The 22,380-nt window shown below is 51.6% G+C and overlaps 1 protein-coding gene across 1 annotated transcript in view; it reads left to right on the forward strand.

Annotated features, from left to right (window-relative positions):
* Positions 1-22,380, forward strand: part of Ephb2 (EPH receptor B2) — a 180,945-nt gene that overhangs the window by 59,946 nt on the left and 98,619 nt on the right. Inside the window, exons 2-3 of the mRNA XM_057783744.1 lie at positions 3,288-3,352; positions 6,502-7,186. Coding sequence (XP_057639727.1) covers positions 3,288-3,352; positions 6,502-7,186 — 750 coding nt within the window. The remainder of the gene's footprint in view (positions 1-3,287; positions 3,353-6,501; positions 7,187-22,380) is intronic.

Here is a 22,380-nt window from a genome sequence, read left to right on the forward strand (position 1 = left end):
TCTCAATGGAGTCTTCTTGCTGGTCCTGTACTGAGTTCTAATTCAGTTGGGGTGAAATCCTCTCTCTCTCTCTCTCTCTCTCTCTCTCTCTCTCTCTCTCACACACACACACACACACACACACACACACAAAGTCATAGTCCTGCTCACTTCCCTTTGCTGCTCACTTCCCTTTGCACAGACAAAGGGTAGAAGGAGATACTAGAATTAAAAAACCAAGGTGGGTTTGGGGGAGAACAGCCATATGTCCCCTCATGTCAGAGCCCAGGGGGCTACAGTTTCTAGAAAGCTGGTTTAAGGCAAAGCCAGGTGAAGAAAGAGCAGGTCAGGGCTCCACTTGGACCCTACCTGCACCTTTTACTCCCTTCTGGTTCTTTCCTGGGATGCAGCCACCCTCCTGTTTGTTTTTCTAGCAGGTTCCCACCCTACTTGGCCAGTGGTGGAAGAACACTGTCCAGGACTTCTGGGGAGTCATATTTAAGCCCCAACTTTTACAGTGTGCTTCCTGGTGGGTCATTCGTACCCCCCTGGGTCCGAGCTTACATCGTCACTTCCCAGCTCCTCCTCCTCTAAGCCATAGAATCTTCTAGTGCTTTTTCCTTGGGGTCAGCCCAGGAATCTAGCCAAGGGGTGGGGCCACCTGCTTGGCGGGCTGGCCTCCCATTCGACCCCACTCTGTCCCAGGAGAGGCTCCCTTCTCCCTGCCCCCAGCAGCTGCTTACAGGGCCCAGGCTGAGAGCCCAGCTTGGCGCGTCTCTGGCTGAGTCCGATGAGAGAAAACAGGTTAAAAGTTCAGCCCTTGTTCTCTCCAGGAAGAAGAATCTGTAGCATTCGAGTGTGAAAAGGAACCTTCTTTCAGCTCCAGAGCTGCACAATGGAACTTCCCCCCAATTTGCCATCAAAAGGATGCCCTTGGCACTGGCTCCCACTGTCCCTGGCACCCTCCCCCCAATTACCCCCTCTCAAGCGCAAAAGGACACAGTGACCACAAACTCGAGCCCCGGGCGGTCATGAGGCTCTCTTCTGCAGCCTCTCTTGTCAGCTCAGAGGTCTGGCTGGGGTCACCTCCGCCCAGACACTCCTCCCTTTCCCACCCTCCGTAGCCACCGCCCTGTCATAGTTCACACCCTCATCCCCTCCCATGTGGACCCTCCCCGGCCTGGTGCAACTCGCATAGACCAAGTGCCTAGAATGTCAACGGTAAGAGGCAGGACGGCTGTGTGTCCCAGTCCTTCACCAGCTCTTGTACAGTCCTCTTCCACTGGTCCAGATTCCTTCTCTCTACAGTGGTGCTACTAGGCAAGACCAGGCAAGCACCTCAGATGGTCTGTTTTTCCTTTCCTGGAACTTTGCAGAGGAAATGATTAGTGGCCACAGAGTATAGAGATTGATTAGTGATGCCTGCACTGGATACAGAGATGTGGGTACTGAATAATGATGCCTGTTCTGGGCACAGAATTGGAGTGTGGTAGTATGTCTGTCTCCCGTCCTCGGTGGTATGGAGCCGAGTTAGAGCTCTCTGTCTATTCCCTCATAGTCATTTATACTCCTCCTCCTCCTCTCTATCTCTAGTCTACAAACTGCTCTGTTGTAGGGGCTTTTTAAATAAATAATTACTTATTGTTAGTATGTGTATGTACACATATGTACATGATGGGGCTAACCCATGCCTCTACGTGCATGTACATGTTGGAGAACAATTTTGTGCAGTTGGCTCTCTGCTTCCACCTTCATGTGGATTCTAGGGCTTGAACTCAGGTCGTTCAACAAAACACCTTTATCTACTGAGCCATCTCACTGGCTTCCCTGCGGTTGAGTCATTTCTTTCTCTCTTGTGGTACCTAGGCCTATAGACAGAGGTTTCTGTCCCACCCAGTCCTGCAGCCATTCAGTCCCAAAGAAACACACAGAGGCCTCCATTAATTATAAACTGGTTGGCCTCTTAGCTCAGCCTTTTTATTAATTCTTATAACTTATATTAGCCCATAATCCTTGTCTCTGTCAGCCACATGGCTTGGTATGTTTTATCAGTGAGGCGTTCTCAGCTTGCATTCTCTACATCTGGGTGACAAATGCAGACAGAGCCTTTCCTCTTCCCCAGAATTCTCCTATTCTGGTCACTTCCTGCCGGACTACTGGCCAATCAACATTTTATTAAACCAGTACAAGTGACAAATCTTTACAGGGTACAAGACCATGGTCCCACAGTATAGACCAGTGCCTGGTATATAACGGACATTAAAATAGATTCGTTGAATGAGTGTTTAAAAGCATCTGTGTAGATCCATTCCATGTGTTATAATTCAGCTCAGTTTTGACAGCCCTTGGTAAGAAAAGACTAGAAGGGAAGGATCCTGACTCCGACCTGGGATTAACGGGATCTCCAGGGCCACCAACTACTGTTTCTGACAGTGGTTTGAGTCTCTGGAACCCCATAGAGCAAGTGGCAAGCACACTCTGAGGTCTGTCCTTAACTCTCCTCTTCAGAGTCTCATCCGGGGTTGGAGCTGGCTGAACACTGGAGGAGGGACTCCAGGATGAGACAGAGGGTGCCAACATGGCATATGTCCTGAGGCCAGTCAGGCAAATGATGACTCTCCAGAGGTTGAAGAGAGACCCCCTCCAAGGCTGTCATTCCAGTGTCTGAACCTTTGATATAAACTGGAAAGCGAATAGATGGTTGAATTTTGATGTAAAAATTTGAGGGATTGGTGGTGGATCCTCTGAAACATTGAAGAGAGAACCCTAGATTAAGATCCTCCACCAGGCCATGTGGTGGTGGCTCATACTTTTAATCCCAGAACTTGAGAAGCAGAGGCAGGCAGATCTCTGAGTTCGAGGCCAGCCTGGTCTACAAGGCAAGTTCCAGGATAGCCAAGGCTACACAGAAAAAAAACTAACTAGAACAGGAAGGAGGGAAGGAGGGAAGGAGGGAAGGAGGGAAGGAAGGAAGGAAGGAAGGAAGGAAGGAAGGAAGGAAGGAAGGAAATAAAGAAAAAAGAAAGAAAAGACCCTCTACCAGGAAAGATGGCTCAAGATAGTTCTTGGGTTGGTGAGATATGGTTAGCTGGGAATGGGGATGACCGCAGAGAGAAGAGTACAGCAGAAAAATGGGCTCTAACAATTGGCTAGGCATTTGCAGTAAGGGGGAATGTGGAGCAGGGAAGCTGGGTTTACAGGCCAAGTGGCTGTAAGGAAGAACCATAAAGGGTGGGGTCCCAGGGTCTGCAGAGTAACTGACAGCACTGGGAGGTGGGGCGGGTGGTGACTCTTTGCTCTTTCCACAGAAACACTGATGGATTCTACCACGGCGACGGCTGAGCTGGGCTGGATGGTGCATCCCCCATCAGGGGTGAGTTCTGGTCCCTCAAACCCTGCTTGGCTGGCTCCCAGCATGCCCCAGAGTCTACTGAAGCCTCGCACTTCCCCTCATATCCCAGCCCCTCTCCTCTTACATCTCACCCACCCCATCCCACCCACCCTTGGTCGAGTACCCGTTCCCATGACAACATGTGGACACTTTGGCCTTTATCCTGTAGAATTCCCCAGGGGAGGCTGAGAAGTAGGTCCTCACATGGCGCCCATTTCAGAAGAGGGAAGTATACCGCGTGAGATTTTGTTCTGGGTTAGAGACCACATCTTTTACATGTCATCTCCAATACAGAAGCTCAGAGATGCAGCCACCTGCCGGGGCCTGACAACTTCACATGAAGGGGTTCATGGTGGTTTGATTGTGGTTTGGTTTCTGGTGCTTGGGAATCAGACCCAGGGCCTCATAATTATATTCTACCACTGAGCTACACCTCAACTGGGGCTCAGGTTTGTATCAGGGACCCAGTCCTCGCCACCCCAACTCTGGATCTCCATAACACAAGGATCCCCCGAGTGAACATCCCTGGGTTCTTTTATGTTTGTTTTGAGAAAGGGTCTCATGTAGCACAGGCTAGCTGCAAACTTAGCTGTGTAACGAGGGGTGACATTGAACTTCTGCTCCTCCTGCCTCTTCCTCCTGGATGTTGTGAAAACAGGTGTGCACCACCACGGTCGGTTCTGTTCCGTGCTAGAAGTGGAACCCAGGGTCCTGGGCCTGCTGGGCAAGCGCCCTAGCAGCTGATCTACATCCCCAGCCCTTCCCTGAGTTCTTATCGCATCCCTCAGGTAGGGTCTGAGCCCATGTCTGCCCCGAGTACCCTGAGAGGAAGATGAGGCTAGATAGGTCTTCTCCCGCTAGCATTGTCCCAGTTCCGCCTGTCACTGTCTCTCCCTACACTGTCCCAATTCCACCTGTCAGCTGAGTCTGTGGGTAGCCCTTTGCCTGTCTAACTCTGCTTTCTTTACCTGTGAAACAGTGGCCTTCACCACTGTTACCAAAGGCTTCCCCCAGAGCATAACACAGAGGCTGGCATGGGCTGGCCCCCGAGGGAGAGCAGCTGTAATCATCATCACCATCATCATCACCATCAATTTTACCGTTCACCCTCCCATGGTCTCTGGGGAGGCCCTGGACTCTACAGCCCATCCCCCCCCTTCCCACTCTAGTCTTCCAGTAGTCTTCCAAGGGGACTCAGCTGCAGCCCTAGGGATCCATACCCGCCCCCCTCAGGCCTCGCTCTCAATAGGCAGGGCCCCAGGGTCAGGCTTCTTTCTGTGGCTCTTTCTTGTCACCAATTTTCCATCTGCGAAGACTGCTGGGCCCACGGCCCCACCCTGTCAGTAATGAGGCCAGGCTGGGCTGCAGGGCCCCCGGACGCAATTATTTGGGGTGTTTGGGCTGCAGGGCCTCCGCATGTTAATTAGAGAGAGGGGAGAAAGGCAGAGTGCTCTAATTAAGTGCTCTAATTAAGTTCTGAGGAAGAGCAGCGCTTGTAACAAGGGGCTGACTTTGTCACATGGTGCCACCAAAAGGAAAAAAAAATTAAATGTGATGTAGGGAGATTCAGAGTCGCCATTGAGGTAGAGGCTGGGCCAGCAAGCTCTGGTTCTGGCTTCCCCTGTACATGTAGCTTTCACAGCATCTCGCTCCCTCCAAGTCCTGCACAGGATGGTTCAAGGATCACTGACATCTCCATGGTCATCCGCCATCCCCATGGTCCCATTTGACAAATGGGAAAATCAAGGCCCAAAGAGGGGAGAAGGATTGCCCAGGTGCATGCAGCTTGTTAACATTGCTTAGTCCGAGGCAATATGGGCAAGCCTAGGAATAGGACCAAGACTCTGTGACTTGAGTCAGGTGGTCTCATCTCCTGCTTCTGCAAAATGGAGCTCACATGCTAAGTGTGAGAATCATGCCAAAGAATGAGACACTGTGCTGGCATTAGCCTCGGGCCTGGCCTAGGTGGGAGGACCAGCCTTACCCCAGGGAGCACAGAGGAAGAGAAGGAAGTGGCCTTAGTCAGCACCCCAGTCCATTGGGAAGACCAGACCTAGAAGGCTGAGTGTTCCTTGTCCCCGGGGCGTGTCAGTAAATGCAAACACAGGAGGCTGTGGACAGGTGCTGGAACAGGCCCGGATGTTTGAGGGTGTGTGAGAGCTGGGACTGTACAGTGGCAGAGTATTTGTGGGGTGTGTGCAAGTCCCTCCTTCTATCCTCAGCACCACGGGGGGGCGGGGGGATGAACAAAGGTCATTTGAGAGAGTCACAGAATTGAACACGGAGAGGCCCAGCCATGGAGATGATCTTTGCCTGAGTCTGCAGAAATGACTGGCTCCCACACTCTTCTATCTGCTCACAGGCAATCCGGCCCACCCAGCATGGAGACTTAGAGGGTCTCATAGTTAGTAATGGCTCAGGAAGGGACTCAGGGAGGTTTCTGAGCTCCTTCTCCAGACAGGGAAGGCGGTTAGCTCCTTCCAGGTACCAGCAGGCATCAGTTCCCAGAGGAGAGCTCAGGCGGTGCAAGCCTCTGAGGGAAGCTGCTGTTGGCTGCCCCATGACCCTCGATCAGTAAGGGTATAGGCCATCTTCCTCCATAGACTGGGAGTCTCCAGAGGGCAAAGATAGTATCTCTCTCACTGACAGGGAACTCTTGAGGGTGGCAGATGCTCTGTCTCCTCCTCCAAGCAAGTAGTAACCATCTTCCATGGCTTCCATCCCCCATCTTCCCAGTGTCCTGTTCCTGTGCCCCCACCCCCCACCCCCCACCCCCATGCATGAAGCTGTCTCCTTGTATCAGAAAGCCCTCCTTCCTTGTGAGCCCCTTCCAAGTCCCTGCCTGCTAGCAAACCCTGAGGTCAGAGCCACATATCCCATGAGGACTAGGGGATAAATACCAAGAGAGGGTATGGTACCTCTCACCGTCAGATTGGTGTGGCACTCTTAGGCTGGGGAATTCTCTAAAGTTGAGGCCGTGTCTCCCCTCATCAGATGGAAACGTCTCTCCATCATCATACTGGAGGGGTCCCCAAAGCAGAGTCCATATTCGTCCCTTCCCCCCACTTCAGATGGGGTCTTTGCTGTGGCCAAGTGCCACTTTCCCCATCTGACTGGTGTTTCGCCCGCAGTGGGAAGAGGTGAGTGGCTACGATGAGAACATGAACACTATCCGCACATACCAGGTGTGCAATGTCTTTGAGTCAAGCCAGAACAACTGGCTGCGGACCAAATTCATCCGGCGCCGTGGCGCCCACCGCATCCACGTGGAGATGAAGTTCTCAGTACGTGACTGCAGCAGCATTCCCAGCGTGCCCGGCTCCTGCAAGGAGACCTTTAACCTCTACTACTATGAGGCTGACTTTGACTTAGCCACTAAGACCTTCCCCAACTGGATGGAGAACCCATGGGTGAAGGTAGACACCATTGCGGCCGACGAAAGTTTCTCCCAGGTGGATCTGGGTGGCCGCGTCATGAAAATCAACACCGAGGTGCGAAGCTTTGGTCCTGTTTCCCGCAACGGTTTCTACCTGGCCTTCCAGGACTACGGGGGCTGTATGTCCCTCATTGCTGTGCGTGTATTCTACCGAAAGTGTCCCAGAGTCATCCAGAATGGTGCCATCTTCCAGGAGACATTGTCGGGGGCCGAGAGCACTTCCCTGGTGGCTGCTCGGGGCAGCTGCATCCCCAATGCGGAGGAAGTGGACGTGCCCATCAAACTGTACTGTAACGGGGACGGTGAATGGCTGGTGCCCATCGGCCGCTGCATGTGCAAGGCAGGCTTCGAAGCTGTGGAGAACGGAACCATCTGCAGAGGTAAGGGGCAGTGGGGCAGGGCCCTGCAGAGGTATGGTGATAGACTGGGCTCTGACTGGCAAGGGCGGAGGTCTGGGGTAACCCCAAGGCTTTCCATGGCTGGCTTTCCAAGCTCCCTTAGCTAACACTTCCTGGACAATGGGTTGTGTTCATAGAACAGTTATACGAATACAGATGCCCTGGGGAGTAAGAAAATGCAGGGGCCTTGTTTTAATTATAGCGTGATTACTTCGGATGGTGGTTGGTGCTTTTTCCTTGTTAATTTGTGAAAGTGATATGGTTTTATGTTTTAAAAAAGGAGTAAGACATGATAAATGACTGTTAAATCTTAGCATCCACAGAGCTTGTTCTGGGTCTCTATAGGCCAGACAAGACAATAATGCTTATTCCTCCTCCATGCTACGTGACCGTGATGGGCCAGTTTGAGATTCCTTCCCCTGGGAACTGAGCCATAGAGGAGCCACTGTTTGGAATATTGCTGTCATCATAGCAGATGGAAAGGGAGATTGTGGCGGGCTGAAAACAGGTCATGATGCGGCTACCTGGAACAGTCCACACCTTACAGCTCTGCTCATTCCAATGGTCAAAATACGTTCATAGTCACTTGCAGTTCAGAGATGGGGCAAGTGCTGGCCAACCAGGCCTCACTGTGGACTGTTTTTACCATGTGTCAGACATGCATAGGACACACAACTCATGTGAAATAGTCAAGGGACAAAGTACTGTTTTCTGAGAAGGGAACTGAGCCTCAGGAAGGTCGCACAGTTATCAGGAGACAGGAGAGTCTCACTCAGGGGATGTGGCTCCAGAGCCCATCCTTGGAACCACTGGGAGTGGCTGTTTCACCTAGGGGGCATCCTCTTGAACAAGCGTGCATAGGACAAAGAATCATGAAGGTGGTTTTCAAGCATAAGAAGTTTGCAGAAGGGACCTCAGGTTGGCAAGAAGGTTACTAAACCTGCTTCCAGTTGCAGCCCCACCTCCCATTAACCCGGTGACCTTGGCCAAGTGCAAAGACATCTTTCACAGGGTGTGGAGAGTCAAGAACTAAGCCTGTAAAATGTTTAGCATTGATGCTGACATGGGAAGTGCATGGCAGTCCACTAAACGCAACAGTGACGAAAAGTTAGCTGGGCTGCACTCAGTGGTTGTTACACAAGGGTCTGGAGCCTACTGTGTCATTTCCTTTTGTATTTCCTGTCGGAATATGGGGCTGGGTGGGGGTGCTGGGATGTCCCAAATGCCAGGCTGAGAGAGGCTATGCAAGACTGGAGAATGTTTCCCTGGGAATGGAAATAGAATCCTCTGATAAAATCCACTCTTCCTAAGCATCTCCCTCCAGCCTCTTGACACCAGTAGGCAGTGCCCCCACCTTGATTTTTTTTCGAGACAGGGTTTCTCTGTGTAGACCTCGTTGTCCTCTTGGAACTCACTCTGTAGACCAGGCTGGCCTCAAACTCAGAGATCCACCTGCCCCTGCCTCCTGAGTGCTGGAATTAAAGGTGTGTGCCACCACACCTAGCTAGCCAGTGTTCTCTTTCTCCTGGAGGGGTGGTTTCCTCAGGAAGCAGCCACAGCAGTCTCAGAGAGGGCTACTGCGTGCGCTGGGGTGTCACAATGCTGGGGGACGAAGGCTGCAGCCAGTGTGTGCTTCCCCAAGACAGGTCAAAGGTTACCTGGAAGCTTCCTCTTCCCAGGAAAAGAAATGGAGAAATTAGGGGCAAAGACTAATTTTTTTTGTGGAAGGCAACACATTCTGTTGTAGTTGTTTTTCTTTATGCATATGGATGTTTTGCCTGCACATCTGTGTACTGTATGTATGTCTAGTTCCCACAGAGGCCAGAAGGGGGCATTAGATCCCCTAGAATTAGAGTTGCAGTCGTGAACAGCCATGTGGGTGCTAGGAACTGAAACTAGGTCCTCCGCTAAAAGCAGCCGGTGCTCTTGACCACTGAGTCATCTCTCTAGCCCCCTGTTGTATTATTTTTTTATTTTGTTTGTATTTGTTTATTTTTAAGGCACTAAAGTTGAGCCAGGGTCTCAGGTATGCTGGGCAAGCCCTCTGCCACTGAGCTGCATCTCTAAGCCCACAGGTTCAGTTTTACATCCTTGCCTTGGAAGAGGACAGCAGAGATGGGGCAGGGACCAATTGCTCACGATGGTTGTTTATTCATTCATCAATCTCTCCCAGAGCCTATGTGGTATCAGACTTTGTGCTGAGCCTCAGGTGATACCAGAGGGAATGCAGCTTCAGCCCTACCCTCTGGGTCTCCCAGTTCTGGGGGGTGGGAGGGAACAGATCTGTTGTGAACTAAGGTTGGAGGCAGAGGCCCGGCACTTGGTTTCCTCGGAACTGCTTATACTGCAGCGCAGCTGGGCACGGGAGGGTGCTGGAAATAGCAGGAGATATCTCAGAGGCAGTGATACCTGAGCCTCTGGGTATCTCTCTGGGTATCTGGGTATCTGGGAAGAAAGATGCGTTGGTTTGGGGACCTAGAACTTCCAAAGGATGAATCTGCATGGATTAAAAGGCCTAAGGGCTTGAGTCAGCTGGACCCATATTGCAGGACTGACTGGTCTAGCTGGAACTGAGGGTCCAGGGCAGCTGGACCCATATTGCAGAACTGACTGGTCTAGCTGGGACTGAGGGGTCCAGGGGATCAGGGAGAAACTGACATCTGAGCGTGCTCAGCCGAGGAGATACCTTCATTTATCTACTGATGCTTAGCAGAACCTCCCAGGACTTAGCAGGTTGCAACTAGTGGTAGTCAGAGGCACAGAAGTGTTCCAGCTCGCCTCTGGCTGCTGCCAGCTAGGGCTTTAGTGGCTTCCGGAACTGCCCAGGGAGGGGTCTTTTTCCTTGATCCCTCCTGAGATTGTTACCCGGCCTCTCAACATGCACCTGGGATCACCCAGAGAGAGGACCCAAGACAAAGCTAATGTTGTGTGTGTGTGTGTGTGTGTGTGTGTGTGTGTGTATACACTGATTCAAATGTGTGTGCATGAGTGCTTAGGTCAGAGGACAACTTCATGTATTATCCTCAGAAATATCCACTTCCTTTAAGACAGGACCTCCTGCTGACCAATTAGGTTAGGCTGGCCAGCCAGTGAGCCCCAGGGACTCTTCTGCCTCCACCTCCCTGCACTAGAGTGACAAGCTTGCACCACCAAGCCCAGAATTTTTACATAGGTTCTGATCTTCATGCTTACAAGGCAAACACTTTACCAAATGAGCCATGCACCTGCCCCCGCCCAAGGCCAGCATCTTTATTATTCAGTCTTAGAAGTAACATCCCATCATCTCTGCCACATTCATTCAACATGAGTCCTTGGAATCAGCCTATGGTCCAGAGGGTGGTTCACAGAGACCCAGGTTTCGAAAGCCTGGAACAGTCTCATATTAGAGCAAGTAGCCAACTGGGCATGGTGGCCCATGACTTGAATCCCAGCACTAAGGAGGCAGAGACAGGCAGATCTCTGTAAGTTCATGGCCAGCTTGGTCTACATAGTGATGTCCAGGACACCCAGGGCTGTGTAGAGGTCTCAAAATTAAAATAGAGCCGGGCGGTGGTGGCGCAGCCTTTAATCCCAACACTTGGGAGGCAGAGACAGGCAGATCTCTGTGAGTTCGAGACCAGCCTGGTCTACAAGAGCTAGTTCCAGGACAGGCTCCAAAACCACAGAGAAACCCTGTCTCGAAAAACAAAAACAAAAGCAAACAAAAAAAAATTAAAATAGAGCATGAGGCCAAAGGCAGGTTCCTGGGTTCAAGGTCAGGGTCATAGCTTTCTTTTCAGGCAGTGAAACTGCAGATGAGGGCGGGCATGCCCAGCCCTGGCTGCCTTCTGCTTAGAACCAGCAGGACACTCCAGACCCAGCCCTGGCTTGGCACAGCCTACCCTGGTCACTGCACAAACACACGGACCAACTGAGGCATAGCTAACAATCACAGGAACCAAACTGCTGTGTAGCCTGGGAAAGGCACCCAAATGCAGTGGTGTGGTAGGATGGGCACCATGGTTCACATCGGAGCGATGAGCCAGTGTTCTCTCATCCTTTTAAAGGGTTGTTGGCTTTTCTTGTGGACCAGAAACAGCAGGCAAATAGTTGAAAACACAGGTGTCTAGATATGGCTCCCCTCTCTCCCCAGGCCTGGTCATGTGTCTCTGAGGCGAGCAGCCTTGATGATTCTGTATTAAGACTGTTAGCTCAGGCAGGCAGGGGCATTGCACAGCTTGACTAGAGCATCCTGGGGCTGCTGAAGGCTGAGATGAGCACAAACCTAGCCCCAGCCCAAGAGCCTCAGTCTAAGGGAGGGAGAAGACCAGAGGGCTCAGAGAAGATCCTCCTATCAGCCAAGCATGATCTGATGGGGAAAAACTCTCTCCTAGTCTCTTGACTTGCAAAGATAAAACTGGCTGCTGTCTTCCTGGCAGGTGAGCTGTCCTGGGCTCTCATGAGGCGTGGTCTCTACTCCATGGTGTATACAATACCTAACAAAGGGACTCTAATGCTCTATGTAGTGAGTGACTTTTAAAACGAAGGGCTAAATGGGTTCAGTCTGATCTACGTTCTCTGGAGCTGGTTGTATGCAGAGCTTAGGGGGAAACCCACCATTCTCGCAGCAGGTATTGCACGCTCTCTGCATACTGCGCAGCCCTGCAGTGAACAAAGGTGGGTAGAGTACCACTGTGGGTCACGTGCCACGCAGAAGTGAGCCACACAGCCCCCAGCAGCGTTCAGATCCCTGCCACCTCTTTCCAGAACTTAGCCTGTATAGGCAGATGGGACAAGAGAGAAGGGAAAGGTTAATGATCAGATAAACCAGTCACAGGCGGGAAGGAATCCAGAGGAGATCCCAGATGATGGCAGAGATAGTCAAAGCCCTGCCCCCAAGAAGGAACGCTTCTTGGAAAAGATGTCATTTGAGCTGCCAGGGGTCTTCCCAAGATAACCCAGGAAGACCATCCCAAATTAAGGGTACCAGAGGAACCCCAATACTGGCAGTTTAGGACTGCAGATGTGACTCAGTTGATAGGGTGCTTGCCTACTGTATATACTAAGTCCTGGCTTGGGTTCCCAGCACTGATCATGGTGAGGTACACCTCGGATTCCAGCACTGATCATGGGGGAACACCTGGGACTCCAGCACGGATCATGGGGGGGGGGGGCGGCACATCTCAGATTCCAGCACTCAGGAGGAGGAGGCAGGAATATCCCTGTGTGTTCGAGGTCAGCCTGGCCTACAGAGTGAGTTCCACAGAGGAGTAGCATGCAGAGTGTAGTCCTACCTGAGATGAGCTCTACCCAGGAGGTACCTTGAGCCACTGAGAGGAAAGCATCCTTTCTGCCTCAGGATCTCAGAGGATTTCCAGGAGGAAGTGATGCTGGTATTGGTCCGGAAGCAGTAGTGGGTGGTTGAGAGGAGAGAGTGGAGGGGACTATGTAAATAAAGACCCCAAAATATGGCATTACAGGGTGATGAATTGCTCTGCCAGATTGTCTAGGGACCAAAGCATGGTTTAGTTCTCTTAATGCCACTGCAGGCTGGTGGGCTAGTGTGTCCATCCTTTTAACACGGTGACATAATGTTGGCATCTACAAAGTTAAACTGTGCAATTAAGTTAAAAAAAACCTCTAAAAATTATATGCTGTTTTAAGTAAGTTCATTATTTTGTGTTCAGATATAAATTTGGACAAAATACAAATACATTCAAACTATCCTAGGGCAAGTGTGACTGTGAACCCCAGGTCGGACACACCTCAGATGTTGTCTCTTCCTGATTTAATGAGTGCTGGATGTGGGCCCCCTGTTGCATACATCTAGCAGGTGGGGACCCCTGCACAGAAGCCATTACCCCAGGATTCCACCCTGGGGGTCCCTAGCAGATCTGCCGAGAGGCAGCAGGTGTTTTCTTTCTTTCTTTCTTTCTTTCTTTCTTTCTTTCTTTCTTTCTTTCTTTCTTTCTTTCTTTCTTTCTTTCTTTTTTTGTTTTTCGAGACAGGGTTTCTCTGTGGTTTTGGAGCCTGTCCTGGAACTAGCTCTTGTAGACCAGGCTGGACTTGAACTCACAGAGATTCGCCTGCCTCTGCCTCCCAAGTGCTGGGATTAAAGGTGTGCGCCACCAACAAGTTCCCACCCAATGCGGTGGGGCATCTCTTTGACTCTTGGCGTATTACCATTGCAATTATAAAGTGCCCAGCCTTAGGTTTCTCTGGATTGCCTCCCCTTCCCCCACCTCAGCTCCTTTCCCAGTTGGATTTCTAGCAGAGCTGCCTTTGGGAGCCCTGTCCTCCTCTCTTCCCTCTACAGTAGTTTGGCAGACCCCCGGGTGAGCACCATGTCTGCCAGCGTGCGGCGATACTGATTGACTGGCTCTAGTCAAACCGCCTGCTTAGTAAGGCTTAGCCTGCGGCCTCCCTGCCTCATACCCTGCCCAGCCCTGTGCCTCTCTGACCCTAGCCTCTCCTTGACCTTGGCTTTAGAGGCTTCCTTTCCAACCTCCTGCTAACCCTGTGACCTTGGGCCAGCCACGGCTCTGTTTTCTCTCCGGCAAAGCTGGGTCGCAGAGAGGCAGCTGTGGTGCTGAGCCAGTGCTCAGCAGTTTGAGGAGCTAGAACTAGGGACTTTTACAAACATTGTCTTGGGTGTGTGTTGATATTTTCTCCCGATGTGCTTTTGATTTTGAAGAAACAATAACTTTCTTCTTAATCACAGAAGCACTCGGGGTTATTTGTAGGATTGTAGAAAGCACTGATAAACAAAAAGGAGAAAATTAAATTTTCCCAGGATTTATCACTAGGGAGGGCCCTTGCTAACAGACTGGAGGAGAGCCTTCCAAATATATGGGCAAGTATTTACACACTGTAAAAACACATAGCCCAGGCTAGCCTCAAACTCAGAATTAATCATCCTGCTCCAGCCTCTCGAGTGTTAATAATACAGGTATATGCCATCAAACTCATATCATTAATATTTAATTTAATTATCTAGTTGGTTTTTTGGTTTTTTTTTGAGACAAAGTCTCAGGTTGGCCTCTAATTGGTTAGGTAGTTGAGGGATCTTGAACCTATGATCCTCTTCCAGGGATCATAGACTTTTGCCACCACACCTAGCTCTCACTGATCTTTTTAAAAGGAGGAGAAAAAAACAAAACAAAACTCCTGCTCAAACTAATCAGAGTATTGCATGGTGGTAAGAATGGAACCCAGGGCCTTCAGCCTCAAAGATTGCTCTACCACTGGCCACACCCCCGCCCGTGGGTTTGTTTACTTCACGGTCCAGCCCCTCTCCCAGACACGTCACATGCAGGTGGAGTTCTGAGGTAGAAGTGAGCAGTTACCGGTGTGCTAACACCCCATAGGGGGCTGTAGGTAGTTGACTGCATGCATACCTTATACTTGAGCTGGGTGAACTTCCCCAAGCCCCATTGCCTGGATTTGTTTAGGAGATGCCACCAGCATGGAGCTAGGAAGTCTATGGTCATGGACTCCTCTTAGAGCTGTGGGCAACCTGGTGGAGCATTTGGCCCTGGCTCCCTCCTGGGGGTTGCTGCTCTGCCTGCCTGTGGGCATGCTTGCCAATGACTTTGTTTTGTTTTACTCCTGGAATCCAATGCTTCTCTAGCAAAGGGAGGGAAGAGGTGAGGCGAGGAGCAGAGGTCCACTCTCAGCGCCCTTGGGATGGTTTCCTTCCAAATCTGCTCTCAACCCCAGCCCTTCCCTTAGAGTGACTAGTGGACCCAATGTGTCCTGAGGGAGTCTGGTGGTGCGGCCTGGTCAGTCTGGGGGTGCGTAGGAGGGAGGCAGTAGCCTCAAGCACTAGTTGGCTGGGGAAATGGGGTGGGGTTGGAATGCTGGTGGGAGTGGAGACACCCTGCAGGGGGAAGGAGGGTAGGGTCATGGGTGACCTCTCTAGACCTCCAGGCTCAGCTCAAACTAGGACCACACAGCCCAGCCTTTAGGGAGCAGGGAGGGCTGGGCAGATTGGCCAAGGTTGTGATCCTGGCCGGTGCTTGAAAGCTATTAAGGCCCTCACGCTTAGAGCTTAGAGATGGCACAAGTTCCTCCACTTCCCTTTCTTGTCCACCCTCTGGTCCCCCAGTTCATCCACCATTCTACATTACCTGAACACCAACTTCTTTGTGTATGGTGTGTGTGTGTGTGTGTGTGTGTATGTCCCTGTCCTGATACTCATGCACACTTGTGCAAACATGAGAAGACTAGAGATCAGTGATGTCATTAGCTGCTGTCTACCTTAGTTTTTGAGCCAGTGTCTCTCTATGATTGACAAGACTGTCTGGACAGCAAGTCCTCCCCAGTACTGACAGAACAGGCACAAGCCACCTCGCCTGGCTTTTTCCATGAGTGCTGGGGGTCCTGACTTGGGTTCTCATGCTTGGGCCATGTCCCTGTCCCCCAGACTCTCCTTCTATATCACAGCCATGAGATCCATGCTGTCTGGGGGAAGGGAAGAGTTGGAAAAGTGAGTGATACTTCCCATCCAGAGAGTGGCGGGTGGGAATGGTCCCAGGGGTGGGGGAAGCACTCCAGGTGGTCACGAGTCCCCAGAGAAGGTGCCCCCTCGGGCCCCCATTAGCCAGAGAAGCTACTTATGCCTTCCCCCATATGTGCCTACACTTACCCAGTATCTCTCTCCTGTCTGGACCCCTTTCTAAACTTCCCATCAGATTCAGAAGCAGAGACAAGGCCACCATGGGACCCCATGTAGGCAACAGGCTCAGAGCTATGATCTCATGACCTCCCACATCTCATTCCTTGCTCTCCAGTGTGTCCCTCAAGGCTCCCCCTGCTCCCGTGGGTTGCATCCATTTTAAAGAAAAAGAATGCAAAGTTTGGAGAAGTTTTTTCAGCTGTCCAAGATGACATTGTTATAAGGGGTTGGGCATTGGCTCAGGTTGGCTGTCTCTGGAGCCCTGTTCTGTCATCCTTTTGACTTAGTGCCGACTGCCCCTGACCCAGACAGCACCGGGGTAACAGGTTTGGGCCAGGCTGCCTCCACCACACTCCAACAGGCTCATAAACTGCTGGAGACATTCCCTTCCCTCCGGCCCACTGCCTTTTCATCTGGCCGGGCCCAGGATCTGGCGAGAGAGGCCCCGTTTATTGAGGAAGTTTATGCATTTAACAGTTTAAGCCTTTCTAAGCCTGTGGTACAACAGGATTTGGGAGCCGTTAACAATGCTGTGTGGTTAAGAGATTTTCATTGCTCTGCAGCAGCTGGCTCAGGGCCCACTGGCCTGCGCTGGCCTCTGCCCCACCCTGTTGGGGTGCCCCCTCCCTGGGGCCTTTGTCTTTAAGTCCTGTCCCTACTGTTTCTCCCCATCCTCCCACCCCACGCCTTCAGGTATGAACTTTAAACTTTATAAAAGGAACTGATGCCCAAGAGAGAATAGCAGCTGCCCAAGGCCACACAGCCCATAAGAGACCCAATTGGATTGACCAGAAGGCTCCATGGGTAAAGGTGCTCACCATTAAGGCTAAGGACCTGAGTTTGATCCCCAGGATCCACTTGATGGAAGGAGTGAACTGACTCCCACAAGTTGTCCTCTGACCTCCACACGAGTCATGGCATGTGAACCGGGGTGCATGCCTATGTACAATAAGTTATTAAATAAACAAACAAACAAATGTAATTTGCAAAAAGAAAGGCCTGAGCTAAGGTTTGCGGGAGTCCCTTTCCTGCCTCCAAATCCACCTGGGAATGAGGGACAGTATTCTATACCGTTAATGCCTGGTTTAACAGATTCACACAATGCCCAGATACCAACTTGATCTGTTCCAGGCTTGCACACGAACGCGAGGCTCGCCAAACTCACTCACTGCCTTCCAGGTACAGAGCCTGCTGAGCCCCTGGTAATAATTCCTCGCTGTGCCTGCCCAGTGGTTTCTCTGCACCATGGTCACACGTTTCCCATGTGTGCTGTGTTTATTTACTGACACCCGCCTGACGGCAGCAGAGCCCGGGGGCTCTCTGAGTCATCAAGCCTTACCCTATGAGATACTTTGATCTTAATGATGCCCACGTGGTTGCCTTTGCCGTTGTAGAGACATGAAAACCAAAGTCGAATTGCTGGACATTTTGTGAGATCAGAGCTAGGACTCAAATGCAGCGGCAGCCTCCCTGGCCTGGGTGTTCCCTGCGTCTCATCACCTCTGCAGTGTCCGGCGTGGAGTGCCCCACTCTGCTGTGCTCCCTCTCATGGTGGGGGCGGGGAGAGGTGATCCCAGAGTTCCCTAAGGGCCTAAGAGGACTTTGGGCTATGAGTGGGAAGGGAAGAGGACTGTCCCCAGCTGGGTGGGGCTGTCATGTCCATACTCCATGTGGCTGTGTAAAGGGCTGAGGGTAGAGTTGGCAATCTATAGATAATCCCCCAGAAAACTGAACTGGCCTGTGACTGGGGGTCCTGCTGAAGGGTGAGCTGGCCTGGAGACACCTAGTCTGTAGCAGCCTGGGGTCATGCTGCTCAGCCAAGTCCCCTTCACTATGGCTGTCATGATGTGTGCATGTGTGTGTGCATGCATGCCTGCGTGTGTGGCGTGCATGTATGTGGTGTGTGTGTGTGGCATATCTGCTGCCCCACCTGCAGGCTGAAGAAAGGGCCACAGTCACCCCCATGTCACACATCTAACATCACTGGAACACTTCAGTCTCTTGTTCTTTGTCCGCTGCCATGGACCAGGGGCCTGAGGCAAGAATTCTGCTCACTAGCTGTGGAGCTTGTAAGCACTGAGGCCCAGGAAAACACACAGCTTGAGAGGACTGCACAGTGAAGCATGTCTGAGACTCCAGCAGTTGGAAGGCTGAGGCAGGATTGTGAGTTCTAAGCCATCCTGGATTATACAGCCAGGCTGCCGGGGCTCAGACTTTACTTTCTGTGGTGCTCCCAAGTCTGTGCCTCTTGTGGACTCTACTGTTGAGTTGCGTGTTGAAGGCCCTGGAGGTAGTTAACACGTATCAGTCTGTTGTTCAATGTGTATCCAGCCCTTGGCCTGATGTGCGTGCATGCACGTATGTGCACACACACACACACTCACATATACACACAATGTTTTTAAAAAATGTATTTATTTTATGTGTATAGTTGTGCCTGCATGTATGTCTATGTGCCGTGTGTGTGCTTGGTGCCTGTGGAGGTTAGAAAAGGGAGTTGGAGCCCCTGGAAGTTACAGATGGTTGTAAACTGCTGTGTGGATGCTGGGCTTCAAACCTGGATCCTCTGGAAGAGCAGCAAGTGCTCGTAAATGCTGAGCCATCTCTCCATTTCAGTGCATCAAATTTTCACTGAATCCTTTATCCACGATAAAGCAGACTTTGACAGAGGAAGATTTGGAGACTCAGAGAAGTCAAGCAATCCACCCAAGGTCATGCAGCTCTGGGAGGAGAAGTTAGAGATTACCTCCAAACTCAGTTCTCTACCCATCCTGCAGGAGCAGGGATATCTGTAGCTTCATCATCAGTATATTAAAAAAAAAAAAAAAAAGCTTTACAATGACCTCAATAATCACAGACTTGACTCGGTCTTGGCAGCTCTGAGAGGGTATCATCTCCCTGTGTCTGAGGTTTGGTGTACGACAGTGAGCTTTCCCAGGCTTCACCACCAGGGAGGACAGAGCTGGTACTAAGATGGAGTCCCCAAGGGTGTTCCATTCTGAAGCTCCACTGGTGGCCAGTGATGTCTACCAACCCCCACAGGACCCACTGGGACAGGCATTGCTCTCCCATCGGGCTGAAGCAGTTGACGAGAGATGCCCATGAGGCCAGTCCGGGAGGTGGTCCCCTGCCATGCTGGATGCATGTGAGAAAGTGACCTCGCTCTCTCTCCTTGGCCCCTCCCACCTCCCCTGGTGCTTCATAGCTGGTCCCTGCTCTGTCCACCCTTGATTGCCTCTTTTTTTTTTTTTTTTTTTTGTTTGTTTTGTTTTGTTTTTCGAGACAGGGTTTCTCTGTAGCTTTGGTGCTGTCCTGGAACTAGCTCTTGTAGACCAGGCTGGCCTCGAACTCCCAGGGATCCGCCTGCCTCTGCCTCCCGAGTGCTGGGATTAAAGGCGTGCGCCACCACCGCCCGGTTTCGATTGCCTCTTTAAAGTCCCTTGACCTCTTCTCCCTGAGGCCCAACATTCCGTTCCGTCTAGCTCCATCAAGCCTGCCCCACCAACCTGTCTGCCCCCACCTCACCCCTCAATCCATCCACGTCAGCCAGAGAGCTCCCCAAAACACCGTCTGCTCTGAGTACCCAAGGCTCCACATCTAGAAAGGGGGCAAGGCCAATGTCCTGAGGTGACCCAGGAAGCCCTGAATGCTGTGCCCTCATCTTCTTCAGTGTCTTCCTCCACCACCCTGGCCTTCTTGGTGTGTCTTCTACACGGACGATTCTTTGCTCAGATAGTCACACGGTCTATGTGTTTTCTGTTTTGTATGTGTGTACTCGTTCATGTGTGAGTACACGTGCCTGTGAATGTGGAAGTCAGAGGTCAATATCGGGGGTCTTCCCCAATTATTCTCCACTTTACTTTTTTTCATAGTTGTAGGGTGTGTGTGTGTGTGTGTGTGTGTGTGTGTGAGAGAGAGAGAGAGAGAGAGAGAGAGAGAGAGAGAGAGAGAGAGAGAGAGAGAGAGAGGTCACTTGTGTGGAGGTCAGAGGACAGTTTTTGGGATTCAGTTCATGGGTCCCGGGGACCAAACGCAGACTGGCAGACTTAGCAGCAAGTGCCTTTACCCTCTGACCCTCTCAGTTATGTCATTTGCTCTCCGCTTTGATTTTCGAGGCAGGGTCTCTCACCAAACCCGGAGCTCACCCGTTTGGCTAGACTGACTGGTCAGCTAGTCCCAGGGACCTACCCATCTCTGCCTCCAGCACCGTGACTGGATATGTGTGCAACCATCAGCTTTTCCTTTGTTTCCATACCGGCCGAGGCTCCAAACTCCAGTCTTCAAGCTCGTGAAGCAAGCACGTTACTGACAGCCCTTATGTGTTTTCTAGAACGTTCCTTCGCTATCTGTCTTCCCCCAGGGGAGTATAGATTTCACCTGGGTAGACACCCTGGCCACTCTGGGGTCCATGGTGATGCTGGCCTCATAGGTGTGTGATAAGTACTTGGCAGAGTCCCACTGTCCCATCTCAGACGCCTTCCCCTCACCACCATGCTGGAGAACTAGAATACTTCCAGTCCTGGAGGTGACCCAGGCACTGTCTATGGCTGGGCAGATGCTCATAGGCAGGGCTTGTAGTTGGATTTCCCCAGAGATCTCAGAGCTGGAGGCTCCTTCTTGTCCTTCACGATAACAAACGTGACTTTGGTTGCAGTTTCCTGCTCTGTTCTAGCTGGGCAATGACCACATACTTCCCAGCATGGTCCTGGCCCAGAGCCTGCGGATGGGCCCAGAGGCCTGAGCAACAACTGTATCCCCTGGGTCTGTGCAAGCACAGGGCTGGGGACGAGGAGAGATGTCCAGTCCCAGGACTCAATCAGGCAGCTCCTTTTTCTGAGCCTCGGTTTCCCTATTATAGAGCAAGAGCAGTAACTCCAGCTTCCCAAAGCTTGAGGGAGAAGCAAAGTGTTCAGGGAGCCAGGAGGATGGTGTGTGTGTCTGTGTGTGTGTTTGTGTACAACATGGCTAGCTGCACAAGCCTGGTGACCTACGTTAACGCCTGAAACCTATACAAAATGCTGCGTGTAGCAGGGCATATCCTTCAAGATAATGCCAAAGCAGTAAGAGAGATGCTGCCCCAACAAGGAAGAAAGGAGAACTGACTACCAAAAGTTGTCCTCTGACTTCCACAATCACACTCTGGCATGCACATGCGCGTGCCCCTCCCCCTCCCCCTACCTCATAAATAAATAGTGATTTTAAAAAGTGTCCGGTAAACTCAAAAGACAGGAGAAGGATCGTGGTCTTGCTCCAGGAGGGATATACAGGTGGACCCTGGTCAGGTTGCTAGAGCAGGGTTGCGTGTCCATATCATGGCTATGGTGTCCCTGCAAGTGTAAGCAAGCCTGGTATGCAGCAGGTACCACGTGTGTGCCTGTGGCTTGGCCTTGTGTCCTCCTGTCAGGGAGCTCTTAGTGGGTGTCGCAAGAGCAGCTCAGAGTCAGGGTGCCTGAGTCAGGGTTCAAATTTGGGCCCTGCATCTCTTGATCTGGGACCCTGGCAAAGCACTTTGCCCCCAGCTTATCCCTGGAACTCAGTGTCTCTACCCATAGACTGAATCTTGGATGCGAATAGCCCCTGATTCTGCCTGGTCCCCACAGTCTTCTGGGGACCATCAGGGAAGCTGTGAGCATCTATGGACAAAGGTTCCACCTCCCTCACCTTCCACACTCAGACACCTGGGCCTCAGGCAGCGGGAAGGTCTGGCAAGGCAGGCAAACACTGGCGGTAACATTTACCATCTCTACGGGAAGGGGCAGGAGGACAGCGAGTTCCAGGGAGCCTGGCTACCCTGTGAGGTGACATCTCAATAACTGACACACTTCAGTCCTTCTTATCCCGTTCTGCAGATGAGGAAAGCAAAGGACTTGCTCCAGGCTACACATCTAGCAGAGGACTGTTACTTAAACTCTGGTTGTTATTTGGACACATGGAGTGTGGCCTAGGTGGGGGCCTAGGGACTGTGCAGAGGTTTTTTTGGCCCCTGTAACCCCAGCAGATTCTTGTCTCAGGGCCTCCTGACAGCCTTTGAAGAGAGATTCCACCTTGCAGGCTTTGCAAACCTTGACTGGTACCCATCAGAGTTATGCCGACTCCTTGGGGGAAAACCAGACTCCTGCCCTTTCTAAAACCAGCACTGTGTGATGGGCAAACTCTAAAATCCAGGAGTGCTTGCTGGCCTTTTTTGTACTGCTTGGGCAGGCGGGAGAGCTCTGGGAACCCCTGAAGACCCACAGCCGTCTCCCTGGCAACCCCAGCCCTTTGCCACCCTCCCCCACACGCTCCTGTCAAAAGTGTCTGTCTGGGGGAGTTCCCCAGAGACTCGGGTCAGCCTAGAGGAGCCCTTGATGCATACGTATGTGCTGGGCCTGCTGGGAGCATGTTTGTGTACCCATGTGTACATACGGTCCACCACCCCAGCACCTGCAAATTCAGAGCGTCCCTGGATCAAAGAGTGTACCTGGACATCTCAGACATAGGCTGCACACATGCCCTTGTCTGTGTGGATGACTCTGGAGCT

This window comes from Chionomys nivalis, chromosome 11 (genome assembly GCF_950005125.1).
Source record: "Chionomys nivalis chromosome 11, mChiNiv1.1, whole genome shotgun sequence".
NCBI lineage: Eukaryota > Metazoa > Chordata > Mammalia > Rodentia > Cricetidae > Chionomys > Chionomys nivalis.